The 18,143-nt window shown below is 42.4% G+C and overlaps 1 protein-coding gene and 1 long non-coding RNA gene across 2 annotated transcripts in view; both read left to right on the top strand.

Moving 5' to 3' along the window:
• The window catches only part of MLIP (muscular LMNA interacting protein), a 92,042-nt gene extending 91,289 nt beyond the window's left edge, over window positions 1-753 (top strand). Inside the window, exon 13 of the mRNA XM_064146745.1 lies at window positions 688-753. Coding sequence (XP_064002815.1) covers window positions 688-753 — 66 coding nt within the window. The remainder of the gene's footprint in view (window positions 1-687) is intronic.
• A 10,050-nt stretch (window positions 754-10,803) lies between these two features.
• LOC135177107 (uncharacterized) lies at window positions 10,804-14,599 on the top strand. The gene is made up of 2 exons (XR_010302908.1): window positions 10,804-10,841; window positions 14,253-14,599. It is a non-coding gene; the product is annotated as an uncharacterized LOC135177107 (long non-coding RNA).
• The last annotated feature ends 3,544 nt before the right edge of the window (window positions 14,600-18,143 follow it).

Here is an 18,143-nt window from a genome sequence, read left to right as displayed (position 1 = left end):
AGCAACCTTTGCTCTAGAAAGGATGCCTCTGTGTCACTGTAAAAGAAAACCTCACAAGCTTATCATCTTAACATTCCTTGCATAAGCTCCAGAATGTGTCTTGTGTTTGATTTAAAATCTTACTGAAATTGCAATGGTTCTCATCTTGAGTCACATCCATCAAACTTCATACTCTTGTGCAAGTCATGGAATACTCAAAACACTGGAAAATCACTGAGATCTAAAACTCCCTTCTGCACATACTAATTACTATCACACAATGGTTTTTGAGTTAAATATTTTGCATGATTTATGCCTATGAAATTTAAGATTGAGAACAGTTCTGGAGGAGATTTAAGATGACAGATATTCCAAGTGACAAAAAGGCATTTTAAAGTAACTGCATGCATTGTCTCACGCTAAGTGTATTCTAAGACAGATGCCCTTGCTGTGATTTTAGCTTGAGGTATCTCTTTCAGATTGGAAAGTGATTTATCACATCCCCACGCTTTCAACTGTGGGGATGCAATATAGCAGAAAACACAAATGAGATCTCGGTGCCTTTCTGTCCTTTGCATAACTGAATGTGTTGACTTTAATTACTAAACTTCAGTGATGTTTTATACAGAAATTGAACTGATAATGGATTTCTTTTTTCCTATTTTTAATGTCATGACCTCTCCAATCTGTGACATCTTGGCTCATCAGTCCACTCATCCCATAGTGCCTATTCCAGAAAATGAAACACTCAACTCTGACAAGGTAACCAGTTGACATTTAATGTGTTTAAGCATTTGCATGCTAGTTTTATCTTTTATTTATGTAGCTTGTGTAGCGCTGTTGAGCAAAGATATGCTGACCTCCCATATCTGTTGGGTTTGGGCTTTTTTTTTCCCTCCAGTGTATGGACTAGGCAGGTAGGGTTGGTCTCTTCTCCCAGACAACCAGCAAGAGAACAAGGGGACACAGTCTCAAGTTGTGCCAGGGGAAGTCTAGGCTGGATGTTAGGAGGAAGTTGTTGGCAGAGAGAGTGATTGGCATTGGAATGGGCTGCCCAGGGAGGTGGTGGAGTCGCCATCCCTGGAGGTGTTCAAGCAAAGCCTGGACGAGGCACTTAGTGCCATGGTCTAGTTGATTGGCTAGGGCTGGGTGCTAGGTTGGCCTGGATGATCTTGGAGGTCTCTTCCAACCTGGTTGTTTCTACGATTCTATTTGAAATGAATAATGAAGGAAATAGCAGAGTTCTTTTGCAGACTCTGTTACTTATGTGACTGCAAAGTAACACTAAAATTTACAGTTTGAGTTTGCAGTATGTGATGTGGGATGTTGACAAGCAGGCTTTGTTAAAGGATGCAGTTAGTTCCATTAAAATCACATCTTCCACAATTTGTGGGACATGTCATTAGTATGTCTTCTGTATTAAGGACCAGGTACAATAACTACCAGAAGCACTTAGGATAATCAATTATTGAGAATTGTGTAAAAAAAAAAACTGTCAAGAAAACAAAAGACTACATAATAGCAGTTTGCACACAATCAAAATTTGGTGCCAGCTTTGTTTGAGTTTCAACAGGGACACAAATTCTATTGTTGTCTATATTCAGTGGCCAACTCCCAATACATAGAATAATCATAGAGTCGAATAATCATAGAATCAACCAGGTTGGAAGAGACCTCCAAGATCATCCAGTCCAACCTATCAGTTACGGCTCAAGATTGTTCATTCAGTCAGAAGCAATCTGCTACAGATAATCAATTTTCTTTTGAGACAGTGCATATGAAAGTTGAAAAGGTTCTGCTGGAACAGAGTCATAAACATGAAGCTGAATTATAGTCTCAATGTTAAAATAAACATTTAATTACCTATCACTTCCTTTACTGTAGGTTTTAGTATAGTGTAGCTTTAACTAAGGGATTTTCAATCTTACTTTAGAAATCCACATAAAACTGTGTAACTTACTATCAATAATATCACTATGAGTACATTTGTGACCAACTAAAATTAATTTACTGTGGAGAACTCTTTCACTTCCAGGCACAAACTTGTAATTATTTCACAAGGTTGTTGATGAGTTTAACAATGATGGAATGACAATGATGGTTTTTGTAACATCACTTATTTTTTAAAGTATTGCTTTAAAATTAGATTCTAGCTAAAAGCAGCAAAAGGAGCATTTAAATAGATGAAATGGATGTTTGACAATGATTGCTACCAAATGAGTGACTTTCTTCTTGTTTTGAACAATATTGAGGGAGCTTTGAGGTGAAGTCCTTCACATGCTGGAAGGAAAGTTTGCCTGAATTCTGAGTTTGTTGACAGCGTTATGTATCCTGCGATGGTTTGGGTGTTCCCTGCCCCTCCACACTTTGGAAGTCACCCAGACTAGACTCAGCTGGCTCTGGAAATATGAATGAAGCTTATATTTACAGTTTAGCAGGATATAGAAGCAGATATTTACAGTATCTACAGTTATAGACAGAAATAGACAAGGGAAAAGGGAATACAGAAACACAACAGCCCTCCCAGTCCCCAGGAGGGGCTCCCAACAACCTTTCCATCTTCTCCCACCCCCACTCTGAAATATTTCTTAAAATGTGAGGTTGCAGTGTGCTCCAAACAGCCAATGACAACAAAAGTGCAAAATTTCTTTGGTTAGAGGCCAACTTGGTCTATACCAAGGCAGGCAAAACACAGACTGGGCTCTTCAATAATTCCACACTCCCCCTATTTTAAGTAAACACTTGGAACAGGATTTCTATCAACCCATTTATTAAAAAGTTTAAAGGTAATCCAACACTTTGAGCATTCAAACCATTACATACAGAATAAGAATCTGTGATGTAATTGTGGTTCTGTTTACAAAGAGCAAAGAAAATCAATTGGAAAGAAGAGGATTGATCTGGGCTGTTATCAGTACTCTTTATGTTTCCTTTGATTAGCATCCTGTTTGGTGGCTGTTATTTAGCCCTTAGAGGCAAATGGATTAGCTTTGAAGTTAAAAAAAAGGGCAGATACCATTTGGTATAGCTGAATGAGCTGAGTGTTTGTCTTGCTTCCCTGGAGCCTGTCTCTAACATGTACTTTGTCATCGACTACAATTACACAGTCGGACTGTAGTCCACATGTATGTAGATAGAGCAATAGAGCAGAAAGAATTGTGTCAGTCGCCAAAAGTTAGTCAGGAAATCATGTCAAGAGATGATATACTCTCTGTTTTCTTCGCTACAAATCAAAGACAGTCTTCCCCAATGACCTTTTCAAAGTAGTTGTACAGGGCATGACATCTGATTTTTTTCCCCCTGGTTTTAATCTCATTTTTTGGCAGAAGAAGGTGATTGAGGGACAATCACGCTGGCTGTGTTGAGACCAAGGAATAAACACATCTAGAGATGACCTTTTTGCTTATTCTCAGTTGAGAAGGACAGATCAAAGGCATTCATTTCCCTTGAAATCTGCTGTGTGAGACAGAAGCATACAACACTGATGTTCAGAAAGAGATCAACACTTGTGCTGTCTTGGAGACAGACAAGAGAGCAACACAGAGCTAAGAGCAGCTCATAGCATTTGGAGCACTCCTCTTAGCTGCCCCAAGGGTGGTGGCTTCTTTGAGATAGGCTGTTGAGCTGTCTCTGAAGAACTACCACATTTTCACCAATTTTTTAATGTGGTTTGTTCTCCAAAACTGTGTTGTGCTTCTTTCCCTTTTTAGTGCAGTGAAAAATGTGAGGGAGGCCTTGGTTGATGATTTTTAACATCCCAATATATTTCAGAAAGTTATATTCTATTTTATCTAGGAACCTATCTTGAATCTAGAATATGTTTATACTGAATTTAAACTGTTTGAGTTTATGTAACCCAAGTGTGAGTTATGTAAACTCATAAGCAAATGTTATGAGTTTGGGTGCTGAATTGATTAGCAAAAATTCAGTCAAGTTATAAGCCAACTCTTACTGCTGTAATAAGAACCTTGTATCTCTGTGCTATCATATCTGTCCTTACCAAAACACCCTGCTTTATCTAAAATTATGTAAAAGCTCATACTTAAATTCTCCTCCTGCAACGTTCCTCCCTTAGAGACAACACCACAGTGAATGTCAGAATGATGTGTGCAGGTCCAAACAAGAAGGGGTGGGCAGATGCCCTGTAAAATGTAAGCACCTCCACTGACCTCTAAGAAGGAGTGAGAGACTTAAAGCAGGGAAGGTGCTGCTAGTTGCTCCTTAGTGATCTGTAATGTTTTTCACAAAGAGAAGTATTTGGTGAGGGGAAAAGAAGAAAAAAATAGTTACCTGTTTATTCAGAAGAGCTTTCTAAATGCAACTTCTGCTTCCTTCTGCAACAGCATGATGAAAATCAGACCTGCTTCTTCCTTCTGAAAGAAGGAAAACACACAAGCATTATTCTCTTCCGTACGCAATCCTTCTCCAAACCCAGTGGTTTTCAGCTGGAGAAGATCTGAAGGGAAGTCATTCTGCCCCTGTACTCTGCACTGGTCAGACCACACCTCGAGTACTGCGTTCAGTTCTGGGCCCCCCAGTTTAGGAAGGACACTGAGATGCTCGAGCGTGTCCAGAGAAGGGCAACGAGGCTGGTGAGAGGCCTCGAGCACAGCCCTACGAGGAGAGGCTGAGGGAGCTGGGATTGTTTAGCCTGGAGAAGAGGAGGCTCAGGGGTGACCTTATTGCTGTCTACAACTACCTGAAGGGTGGTTGTAGCCAGGAGGAGGTTGCTCTCTTCTCTCAGGTGGCCAGCTCCAGAACAAGAGGACACAGCCTCAGGCTGCGCCAGGGGAAATTTCGGCTCGAGGTGAGGAGAAAGTTCTTCACTGAGAGAGTCATTGGGCACTGGAATGGGCTGCCCGGGGAGGTGGTGGAGTCGTCGTCCCTGGGGCAGTTCAAGGCAGGATTGGACGTGGCACTTGGTGCCATGGTCTAGCCTTGGGCACTGTGGTAAAGGGTTGGACTTGATGATCTGTGAGGTCTCTTCCAACCTTGGTGATACTGTGATACTCTTTTAAAACCCAGCCAGAACATTTGCCAGCTGTTTCCTATGATCAGCTTTTCAAGTGAATCCATGTTTGCCCAGGTTCTGGTGTGTGGATGATGTTACAGTAGTTCTCAGAATTGTTTTGAGTCAGAAGCTTTAGAGAGAATACAGAGCATGTGTACCCATAGAGTCACAAAGCCACATTGCATGCAGGTGCTAAATGTATGCACCTGTTACCCTTGTGCATGTATGGTTTGCAAAAGCCTGCCTATTCTGCAGCTACTTTAGGTTCATAGAATCTTTTGGTGCAGCTGTTTGTCTCATCTGTTTGCTATTCCTGAAAGATATGCAGTAATTATTTGGGATAGTCCTGTTCAACATCTTCATCAATGCCATTGATGAGGGCACAGAGTGTCTACTCAGCAATTTGCTGATGACACCAGGCTGGGAGGCTTGGCTGATCCAGCTGAAGGCTGTGCTGCCATCCAGAGAGACCTGGACAGACTGAGAGCTGGGCATAGGGCAACGAGATGAAGTTTAACAACGACAAGTGCAGAGTCCTCCATCTGGGGAGGAATAACAAACTGCACCAGTACAGGCTGGGAGGTGATCTGCTGGAGAGCAGCCCTGTGGAGAGAGACCTTAGGAGTGCTGGTGGCTAACAAGTTACCCATGGCACAGCAATGTGCCCTTGTGGCCAAGAAGGGCAACGGGATCCTGGGGTGTATTAGGAGGAGTGTGTCCAGCAGATCAAGGGAGGTTCTCCTCCCCCTCTACTCTGCCCTGCTGAGACCTCATTTTGAATACTGTGTTCAGTTTTGGGCTCCCCAGTTGAAGAGGGACAGGGATCTGCTGGAGAAAGTCCAGCAGAGGGCTGCAAGGATGATGAGGGGACAGGAGGGCATGGCTTATGAGGAGAGGCTGAGGGACCTGAGGCTGCTTAGTCTGGAGAAGAGAAGATTGAGAGGGGATTTGATAAATGTTTATAAGTATCTGAAGGTTGATCACGAGAGGGGAAACAGGCTCTGCTCACTGCTCCCTGGGATAGGACAAGGAGCAATGGGTGTAAGTTGCAGCAAAAGAGGTTCCACCTCAACACAATGGGGAACTTCTTTACTGTAAGAGTCACAGAGCACTGGCACAGGCTGCCCAGAGAGGTTGTGGAGTCTCCTTCTCTGGAGCCTTTGAAGGCCTGTCTGGATGTGTTCCTCTGTGATCTGTGTTAGATAGGATTGTCCTGCTCTGGCAGGGAGGTTGGACTCTGTGATCTCTTTGGGTCCCTTCCAACCCCTAACATCCTATGAGCCTGTGATCAACATTCATAAAAGATCTCATCAGAAAAAGCTGATTCCCTTGCCTTCAGTGAGGACAGAATTTCACTGACTGTTTCTTGTGAGAGTTTTGGTGCAAGAAGCTCCATAATTCTTTTTTGCAGTAGAGGAAGCAACTAATGGGTGCTGCACCTCTTTAAACAATTTGAATAGGAAATTTGAAATTCAAATATGTCAATAAGGTCCAAAGTTCTGTTATACATTGCTCTTGATCTTTATTTACTTAAGGAGTGCTCCTGGTCAGAGGTCAACATCAGTATTAATGATTGATAGATGCTACATATTAAAAAAAATGCCCTCCTTTTATGAAAGTTTCCTTGTACTAAAGAATTTATCTAAGAAGCTTTATGTTAGACCAATGTTCCAACCCAAGTGGCAGTATCAGAGGGAAGTGATGCTCTTCCAGTTAAAAAAACCCTGTAATTAAACCCCAGATTCATACACACACACACAAAAAAAACCTCAGAGTGTACAAGTCCTCCTCTCCCATCATAACACATTCTGAACTATTGCTTTTCTAGCCAAGGTTGTAATTTTTTCCAAGCAAGACTTAAACTGGCAAGAAAGAAAAGACAACTTGTGGAGCATGTGTTAAAAGAAATGTTATTCTCTAACCATCACCCAAGATAACACTATTACTTTATGAAGGCTATCTAAATTGAGAGCCTTCTTGGCTGCTGTTGTGTAGTTTGTGTCCACACTTAGAACAGTTTTCCACAATTCAGTCACTTATTTGCACATTTTGCAGGCAGTTAAAAATACTTTAAGTTATAAATGAGATCTTGCTTTTGTTCTTGGCTGCCAAATGTTTAGTCTATGCTAATTGAATTTTAATGGGACAGGCTGCTCAGGGAAGTGACAGAGTGCCCATCCCTGGAGATACTTAAAATACTTGTGGATGTGGTGCTTAGGGACACTGTTTAACAAGGGTGACTCATCAGTCTCAGTGGGATTGCAAGTTTAGGGCAAGCAGTTGGACTTGATGATACCAAAGATCTCAACAGTTCTATGATTCTGTGATTGTGATGTGGGGATGGATGAATGTAGGCTGTGCACATGGTAGAGGTCTGCCTTTATCTATCACTGGTGGGAAGGTATAAGGGTGAGCTAGAGTCTGCCTTCTCCTCTAGGGCACGCTGACGGCTGCTGCTGGTGGTTAGCTATTCTGTACTGATCCAGCATTCACCTGCTTTTCAATGCCTTTTCAAACTGTGAAGATCCCTGCTGAAGCAACATCAGATGTGTGGTAGATACCTTATGAAACTAGAGGGAACTGAACCCAAAGTTGCTCCTACTCAAATGCCAACTCTTGTTCAAGCACCTTCTCTTGGTGCTGGGCTGGGTGCAGCCGTGCTGGGGCAAAAGATGTGTTGCTTGTTGTGCTTTCCTTGTGGACACCAGTATGGGCTCTCCAATTGTCACACTGCAGAGATGCTATTCACATTTTACTTTCAGTCTTACATACAATCACCGTTCTGTCCTCCAGACAGTGCAGAGCTGGTATACATTAGTCAGGCAGAGGACCAGTGTTAGTTCTGTAGCTAGCCAGGCCTCAGAGCACATATGTGCTGTACGGTCAACCTCTCCTCTGTTCTGACATCTGGGATGCAGGATGGTCTTTGCAGCACTGCTGATTTGCAGATTTTAATGAATTACCTAGTAACAAAGGGGCATTAGGTAATTCATACAAGAATGCTGTGCAGAACAAGCACAGAGATTAAGGCAGCAAGTAATAAGGCAAAGAGCAACAACAATGCAGATAAAAAGCAACCTCTTGGGTGATGCAAATTAGAAAAACCTTTAATGTAATTTACTTCCAAACTGTTCACAGTTCCAGTTTGATCTGTGACCTTCCAAAATGTTTTGGAACAAAACAAACAGTGCCTCCCTGAAACAATGGTCTCACCACTCTTAGTTTATTTTGTCCACAACTACCCGAAGGGAGGTTGTAGCCAGGTGGGGTTGGTCTCTTCTGCCAGGCAACCAGCAACAGAACAAGGGGACAGAGTCTCAAGTTGTGCCAGGGGAAGTCTAGACTGGATGTTAGGAGGAAGTTGTTGTCAGAGAGAGTGATTGGCATTGGAATGGGCTGCCCAGGGAGGTGGTGGAGTCACCGTCCCTGAAGGTGTTGAAGCAAAGCCTGGATGAGGCACTTAGTGCCATGGTCTGGTTGACTGGCTAGGGCTGGGTGCTAGGTTGGACTGGATGATCTTGGAGGTCTCTTCCAACCTGGCTGATTCTATGATTCCAAGCCAAGGGCTACCCTAGGCTCTCTCCATATCATCGTAACAGTTCATTTAACTGAAAACATAATGACTCTGCAAATGAGCATTGAAAGTAGGAATAACTGCTGCCTTTATTAAAGGAACAAGAATAGCAAATGTTAGCTGTGACAAATTCTTTAACATTCTAAATGGATGAGCCACTAAAAGGGAAGAGCAAATTGCTGCCTTTAGATATTTATGGATATAAAGGTAGGTCCCAACAATGTCCTTTTGTAAATTCTCAACTAAACTCTTTAAACATCAGCAGACATAATTTCTGTTTAACCATCTGCTTTGTCACTGCTTTACAGTTTACAATTCTTAATACTTTATAGGTGTAACAGGAAATTTATACCTGTAAGAGGTATTTGGGCAATGTTTTTGAAGATCTTCAATGATTTCTCCTTGTTAATCTCCTTTTATGTCTTTCACTTAATAAAAAGCTCAATTCAGAGCTTGTTGACATTAAAGAGTATATTGAGTCACCAGGCATTAACAAGGAAAAAAACATTTTATGTATTGTTTAGGAGTTTATTTCTAATGTGGCTGCAATAAAAAGAATTACTATAGATGCATTACTTGTAAGTTAACATTAAAAAGTCTGAAAGTGAGCTATATAAATGTAACACAGACAGAATATGAAATGTCAGTATGGTATTTAAGCTGTCATGTTAACTTAATTCTATTTAGCTGCAAGAAACAGCTGTTGTATTTATTCTACTTTAAATAATGGCATAAATACCGTGTAGCAATTTTAGAAGGAGAGAGTTGACCTGGAATAAGTAGTCAGGACACAGCTGTGGTCTGAAGAAGGCTTTTTTATTCTTTAACACTTCATTAATGCAGAGTAATCAGCCATTGGAATGGGCTGCCCAGGGAGGTGGTGGAGGCACTGTCCCTGGAGGTGTTCAAGCAAAGCCTGGATGAGGCACTTGGTGTCATGGTCTAGTTGACTGGCTAGGGCTGGGTGCTAGGTTGGCCTGGATGATCTTGGAGGTCTCTTCCAACCTGGTTGATTCTATGCAGTAATTCTAATCACATGATCAGACAAAAATTAGAACTAGCATTTGACCATTCCTTTGATAAAAAATATCTTTTTCTTGTGGTTAGAATTTTCTCACTTGTTGTCTGCTAACCCTTTGCCATGCAGATCTGTGCTGTCTATAAACCCCACTTAAACAGCTGGAGAGTGAAGTATCAGCCTGCTCTAAAGGTTTAACAAGCCCTGTAGCCTTTCCTTGTATGTTATGTGCCTTTCTTAGAAATCACAGAATGCTTGCAAATATTATCATGGTTCTCCACTGAGTTTCTTTTGTTTGCTTGACAACTTTCAAGGGAGGATTCAAAAGTGGAAACTCTATTCAAGATACAGCCTCACTAGTGCACAGCTGACCAGAGTAACCTCACTAGTGCACAGCTGTTCAGAGTAACCCCACTAGTGCACAGCTGACCAGAGTAACCTCACTAGCGCACAGCTGATCAGAGTAATCCCACTAGGTGAAGGACTTTGCCTTCTCCTTTTATTCACAAAGAAAAAAGGATCATTTCTCCAGTCTGGCAAAGTCTTTTGGCATAGGAGCTGTATTTCTTAACATGTCAATCTCTCCCTCCCCTTCAGGTTAGTAACATCCACATGTAACATCCCCCATCAAGTTAGTAATATCAATTTTCTGAGACATGTTGGCTCTCCTACCACCCAGGTCCCCAGCTGAGATGTCACCATAGCATGCTCTGAAAGGCCATCTGGAGAAGAGACTTTGAACTGTTGACAACTATATTTTAGATAAATGGTTCAACCATTTATTCCTCCACTCTGCAGTCCAACTCTAGGTACCAGGTTACTGTAGGAAACTGAGTTGGAAGGAGGTGGAAGAAAAACAATATACATGCCACATGAGTGCAAGGTTGGCCACATGCTCTGTCCTCTCAGGTTGTGACTCAGAAAAGAAGTGGAAACTCAGCATGGGTCTGTAACATCCTCTTACATGCATTCAGCTGTTGAATTTTGCTGTGTGCAGTATACATCATGAAACATATCAATGCATGAAAACCCATTCCTAGTCCAGCAAGCACAGTTTTAAGGAAGCAATGGAGGAAAATAATGGTTTCAATAGACAAAGTGCTGTAAGAAATTGTCCATCAGTTTGCAGAACTGTGCTTGCTTAACATATTGTAGATTTTATTCTCCTCTCTGCTTTATTTTCCCCTTTTAACACCGTCTCCACCCTCTTTTTTTTCCCTACAGGATGCCAATGAAAGAGGTTCTGTCTAGCCATGACAGTGAGTATTGCTATTTTTTTTTACTTGACTGCAGTCACACTTTGAACATGTAACTACTTTTTTGGTGTCACTACAGTGTCTTCTAGTGATTTTGTTTACAAATCTGGTAGGATGCTTTAGCTGTGCAATTTAGTGTTTAGATAATAAGCTGGCTATGTGAAGAATCTTCTGTTAATGATTACCAATGCAGAATAATTCCACTTCTCAGTACCACAGAATAAAGGCACAATTGAACTAATTTTCAATTGAATGCAATCAAACAGTTGGTAGAATTGGAGATATAGTCTGAAATTAAGCTGTGAAGCAATGTCATTGAAATAAGATAACTCTTATTTTGTATCTGAGTGCATAGCCTCACAGTCCTGTGGAAATCAGTGGTTTGCTAGAACTTAAACTCTGCTTGAGAACAGATAGAAGGCAGTACCTGATAAGGGAGGTCAGTAAATATGTGAGACACAAAAGGCTGAAATATTCAATGCCTTTTTAATGTATTTTTTTTTAGAATCTTCACACAGACACACACACAAAAGGTTAATTATGACTAAAAGTTTATTTCAATTATTATTAAGAATTTGGGATTAGGATCATGAATAGAAAAGAAGAAGAGAGCCTGAAGGAATACTGAGGTATATTGGAGTGTTCAGAATGGTTGTAGCCTAATGAAAATTACCATTAAAAATTGCTTTAATCAAAGCAATTTCTCAAACACTGGTGATAAGCAGCATGAGTGAATCCCCACAAAACTGGAGAGGAGCAAACACAATATCATAGCTGAGAAAACAGGAAAGGGAAATCTGAAGAATTACAGAAAGGTCAGCTGTAATAGCATTTCCAAGACACTGGAACAAAGTATTAACCTATTTGCAGATTGCAGAAGGACCTGGCCAGGCTGGATGGGTGGGCAGAGGCCAATGGGATGAGATTTGACAAGGCTGAGTGCAGGGTTCTGCACTTTGGCCACAGCAACTGCAAGCAGTGCTACAGGCTGGGGACTGAGTGGCTGAGAGCAGCCAGGAAGAAAGGGACCTGGGGATACTGGTGGAGAGTAGGCTGAAGATGAGGCAGCAGTGTGCCCAGGTGGCCAAGAGAGCCAATGGCATCCTGGCCTGCATCAGGAACAGTGTGGCCAGTAGGACAAGGGAGGTTATTCTGCCCCTGTACTCAGCACTGGTCAGGCCACACCTTGGGTGCTGTGTCCAGTTCTGGGCTCCTCAATTCAAGAGAGATGTTGAGGTGCTGGAAGGTGTCCAGAGAAGGGCAACAAAGCTGGTGAGGGGCCTGGAACACAAACCCTATGAGGAGAGGCTGAGGGAGCTGGGGGTGTGCAGCCTGGAGAAGAGGAGGCTCAGGGGGGACCTCATTGCTGCCCAAAACTACCTGAAGGGAGGCTGTAGCCAGGTGGGGGTTGGTCTCTTCTGCCAGACAACCAGCAATAGAACAAGGGGACACAGTCTCAAGTTGTGCCAGGGAAAGTCTAGGCTGGGTGTTAGGAGGAAGTTGTTGTCAGAGAGAGTGATTGGCATTGGAATGGGCTGCCCAGGGAGGTGGTGGAGTCACCGTCCCTGGAGGTGTTCAAGAGCAGGCTGGCTGAGGCACTTAGTGCCATGGTCTAGTTGTCTGGCTAGGGCTGGGTGCTAGGTTGGCCTGGATGATCTTGGAGGTCTCTTCCAATCTTGTTGATTCTATGATTCTAAGATACCTAGTGAATAGTAAGGAGATAGGAGGGCTTGCAAAGGGATGTATCAGAAACAAAGCCTCTCAAGTTGATTTCATTTCCTTCTCTGACAGCGAAACAGTTATAGGGGCTCTGTTTGCTGCAACCTATCTTTGACACAGTCCCACATGACATTCATAAGCAAACAAAGCAGGGCTAAATTAAATTCACATAAAGTAGATGTGCAACCAATTGGAAAGCTGGACTCTGAGAGCAGTCATTTGCTGCTGAGGTGGGAGAATGTCACACATGCTTCCACAACTCTGCCTAGTGGCTCTGGCACTACAAAACATTGCCAGCAATGGCTTACTCAATCACATGGCCAGTAAGCTTGACAAATTTATGGATAATGCCCATTTGGAAGGACTTGCAAGCAGCGTGGAAGGCAGAATTAGAGTTCAAAATATGTCACTTACATTAGAGGAATGGATCAAAAGCAGTGTGGTAAAATTAATTGAGGACAGCTGCAAAGAAATATGGAAAGCATGGAGAGAAAATGAATGGCAATAATACTGTAGGACACAACCTGAGGCTTGCAGGGAACCACAAATGGAATCTGAAATGTAGGGATGAAAATATGCCATTCCAGAGAGATGTTGAGGTGGGTGCCTATAATATAATGGAGATAATTACTCAGCTTTGTATAGTATTAGTGAAGAACTTCTGTATGTTATGTGTGAAATAAATGGGAGATTTAGGGAAGTTGTAAAGGCTTCAGTTTATTCACACAGAAGAGAAGAAATAAGGGCAGTCCTGGCACAGCAGTTTGTATCTCTTCCCAGTGGCTGTTCTATAGGGATTTTAGCTGCTTCTCCATTATTCCTGAGAGTAGGAGTAGAAGAAATGTGCCTGAATTTCAGAGGGAGAGATTTAGTTTGGAATTTGTATATTTGCAGCTACAGGATCATAGGATGTTAGGGGTTGGAAGGAACCTCCACAGATTATTGAGTCCCACCTGCCTGCCAGAGCAGGACCATAAAATCTGGCTTGGGTTGCACAAGAATGCATCCAGATGGGTCTTGAAAGTCTCCAGAGGAGACTCTACAACCTCTCTGGGCTGCCTGCTCCAGTGCTCTGTGACCCTGACAGTAGAGAAGTTCTTCCTCATGTTGAGATGGAACTTCCTGCACTGTATTTATACCCTTTATCCCTTGTCCTATTACAGGCTGCAACTGAGAAGAGTTTGTCCTCTGCTTCTTGACCCCCAGCCCTCATATATTTATAAGCATTGAATAGATCCTCTCTAAGTCTTCTCTTCACTAGACCAAAAAGTCCCAGGTACCTCAGCCTCTCATCATAGGGCAGTGCTCCAGCCTCTTAATCATCTTTATAGCCCTCCTTTGGGCTCTTCTAAGTAGATTCCTGTCCCTCCTGAACTGGGGAGCCCAAAACTGAACACAATATTCCAGGTGAGGTCTCACCAGGGCGGAGTAGAGAAGGAGGAGAACCTCCCTCAATCTTCTGGCCACACTCCTCTTAATGCATCCCAAACTAAGTGAAGATTGCTATAGCACCAACTGAGTGGCTGAATATATCTTTAGGGTTATTTTTTTCATGTGGAACTATGAGATACGTTTCTTAGCCAGATGGTTGGGTGGTATGAATTAAGAAAACTAAATGACCTCAGGGTATGTTATGCAGTTTATTAATCTGTGTTTTTAATGACTTGTGCTCATGAGAAAACTCTTCTTTTGCAGCCTTGAATTAGGAAGAAGATCTAAGACTGTGGAGTGTTTTGAGGCCTGTTGCTATACTGAGAAGGCATCCACAGCACAAATGTTATCTGAAACACCATTTTTTCCTTTTAATTATTTGCTTCCAGTATGCTAATTGCAAAGCTGTAATAACAATCAAATGTTCTTTCCCGAGGTAATTGTATGTGCTAGGATAATTAACCCCAGAGTTACACATGTGAATGTGCCACACTGAAGTATCATTTCTTAAAGTGCTTGCTGGTTTGAGAGGTGCTTCTTATAACACAGCATATTTTCTTTAGAAATAATATAAAAGTTGAAATTAAATAAAGCCATATTTTTATTGCAAAGTTCATGTATTAATGATTCTTTTTAGCCCTCTAAATCTGTCTCCACATATGTCAAACAACTGAGAACAAATGCCAGCATGATTGGGAAAGGAATATTCCCTCACTCTTACCCTTGGTCCCATTTTGCCACCACCACAGACATTTTTGTCTTGTGAAATACTCCAAGAACTGTTCATATTTGTGACGGAACAATCAGCATGCACAGTGAGTCTTCCCTGCCGTGCAATATTCACAACCCTTTTGGCCAGGCAGAGTCCAGCTGGTAAATGCAGAGTTACTCGCTGCACTCCTGGTCCTTGTGGAAAAGTCACCCCTTTCTTCTCCAGTATATGGTGTTGGTTTTTTGACCCTGAGCTACTTTCACATAATGTGGTCTGAGCCTGAATATTGAAGAATTTGCTTCCAAAATGTAGTCTAAAAGCCTAAGGAAACTGACTACCTGTGTTTGCCTGAGCCAGCTGCCTTCTCTCTGATCCCTTGATCCCCTGAACCACTACGTTCAGGGCCTTTGTGTCACAGCCCTGTCCTGCTCCTGACACACTGCTATGTGTTGTGGTTAAGATTAATATTTTAATGAGAATTGCTATTGCTTTAATTAACATTAATGCAATGAATTAATTTAGAAATGATTATCATCAGTTAAATGTTGGGGTTTGAACAGGACTAACTGAACAGCCTGAGAACTGATAAGAGGTGCAGCTGCAGGGAAGCAGCCTTGGGGAGAAGCTGGGAAAGTCTCACTGCTGTCTGTAAACTGAGCTAGGCGAGGCAGCCTTGAAGGGGGGCAAGCTGGTCTGCCCTGGGAGCAAGCAAATGTTGTGGCTAGCTGTGCAAAGGGGGATTAAGGGGGGTAGTTGGTCAGGTCTGCCTCTATGCATGTGGACAGCCCATACTCAGCTATGTGAGCTGATCAGAAGTACACACCCCTGTACTGAGCTCCACTATATAAGCATCACTCTTAGCTTCAATGAACAGATTGACCTTCTATGTATCATATTGGTGTAAGTTTATGTCTTTCCCTCTCCCACACAGCCTATTGAGGCCGCTCAGCAGTTAAAATATGATTAAAAGCAGTTTAAATGGAATAGTCCTTAGGCTACTCAGCTAAAATTACATCAGCTCAGTTGGACCTGATGTAATTTCAATCCAGGCTGCATTTAAACCTTAGAAACTGTGAGAACAGAAGAGTTCAGCAATCAGTGTCTCTCTCTATAGGTAAAATATACATTTTTATCTTGATATAGGGACACAAGTATCCTTCAAAATGCCAGAACAGATTGGTAGTCATACAAGGTTTGGGCTTGTATTAGTTTATTTTGTCAGTGGAAAAATAATAACAATTAAGTGCTCAGCACATCCACTAACCTGATGGTGAAAAAAAGTGTAGAAAAACATTTCAGAGTGTTAAGAGGGAATGCCTGGGTACAGAGATCAGCACATGTAGGTAAATATAGCAAAAAAAAAATTGACAATTAAAAATCCCCCAAACAGCAGATACAAATCTCTACATAAAGACACATCTATAACTATAAATGCATTATAAAGACTGCACAAGGTATAAATGCATTATAAAGACTGCATAAGGTTTACTCACCAAGGACTTAATAATATTTCTTGTTTTCAGTAGAGCACTGAAGGAGACAAAATTCATATTTAGAACTTTTGATTCCCAAAGGCCTTGGTAAGTTTCCCTGTCCAGTTTTTCAAAGCACTTGCTTTGGTCTGGATTTTTTCCAAACATGATTTTCTTTTTCTCTTTAGTTTCAATTTTGTAAAGCTCAAATCTCATCTAGCATGTCTAGCCAAGAGAGCTGTCCACACGTATGGTTTAAATGGTCTAGCATTGTAAGAATTGAGATAGGCAGTCCTGAAATGTTTAAATTGAAAGTGGCACTGCTGGACACAATGCCAACTCACTCACAGCTCTGAGCTGCCAGACAGCATGAAAGAGATTCCTGTGCCTTCTCCAATCATACGGAAACCAAAGCGACAGTGAGAAAATCACTTCATTGCACTGCTTTCCTCTGGTAGGAGACTATGTAGAAGATAGTCACTCACAGTTTGGGAGGACAAATCTTATTCTTAGCACATGGGTGTTGTGGCCCAAAATAGGCTTACACATGTCCTGCCTTGCCTAGGCATGTTTTGCTGCTCCACCAGAGAGGCAAGCGTGGGAAAGGGACACAAAAGGACCTGTAGCCACTGAGTCTGGCCTGCCCAGGGTCCTGTGCTGTAAGGGACACACACTGAGCTTGTGCCTGCCTAGTGCAAGGCCTGTGCTTTGCCCAAGTTAGGGAAAAGCCAGCCTGTGGCTTTGTGGCAAGGCTTGGCTAACTGCCATCCTGGTTGGATGTTCTGTGTCCAAAGGGCAATTCATCTCGGCCCACATTGATAAAAGGAGATGTGCAGGTGAAAAACCTGCTTTGGCTTCCCTGCTTTGCTTCCCTGCTCTGTGCCTGCTCTCTCTGCTGTGCCCAGCCCTGCTGCTCTTGCACACTGCCTTAGTGTTGCCTGCTAAACTCCACTGCCGCCAGTTACCAGGAGCAGACCCTGGATGCCTGCAGGCGATCGGCCTATGTGGCCAGCGTGACATGGTGCTGAAACTGCACCACATCTGCCTCTGCACCTGAAGGTCCTGCTTGGAATCCCTGGACATAGACACAGATGGTCCAGAAGCAGCCAGGAGACAAGGTCAGAGATTGTCTGTGTCCTGTCCCCAGAAGCTGGGAAGATTCAAGCCTCAATATCCAACAAGACAGAGTCCCCTGAAAGCATCTGGGCACTGCCTGGACTGTGGCAAGACCCTGCAAATGGGTAACAATAATAACCTGTGAGTAAATGCTCAATGCCTCTTTGTAATTCTCTATTGCCTTCTGCCACAGAGCAGACAGAGCTTGAGCCCAGCTACTGCAAGCAGCGTATTGACTGCAAGCGGCATTTGACTGCAGGAATAGTCTCTTCCAGCTCAATTAATGTTCCTATATTTTGCTGGTTATATTAGCTGTAGATATTATCCATGGAATGTTTCCATAACTGTGTGAGAATCAAAATATTATGAAAATTAGTGGTCAGGGGTGGCAAGAGCTGTGAAGAGCAAAATTAATACACAATATTCATTTTGGAAAATATCATCTCACATCGATTAACTTCCCCTCCCCAGCAATGGGAGAGAGAAGACATTGGGAGATAATACTTCTTGTATATTGTGCCAGCTGTAAATATAAGCTTCATTCAAATTTCCAGAGCCAGATGAGTCTAGTCTGGGTGATTTCCAAAGTGTGTGGGGGCAGATAACACCTAAACCACCACACTTGAAACAAAACTGAAATGGGAGATGCAGGATAAGTTTAGCCCTGTGTATCAGAAAGGAAAGTGTAGATGAAATGTGATCTAAATGTTCTATAGTTTCCATAGAGGATGTATTAGCTACAGCTAAATGAAGGTTTTTGTCCCTCTGTACTCATTCTTCACATGGTTCTGAATTTTAGGAACAGAATCATAGAATCAAGCAGGTTGGAAGAGACCTCCAAGATCATCCAGGCCA

Source organism: Pogoniulus pusillus, chromosome 7 (assembly GCF_015220805.1).
Source record: "Pogoniulus pusillus isolate bPogPus1 chromosome 7, bPogPus1.pri, whole genome shotgun sequence".
Classification (NCBI taxonomy): Eukaryota; Metazoa; Chordata; class Aves; order Piciformes; family Lybiidae; genus Pogoniulus; species Pogoniulus pusillus.
Note: the sequence above shows the minus strand (reverse complement) of the source record. Positions and strands in the feature narration are given on the sequence as shown.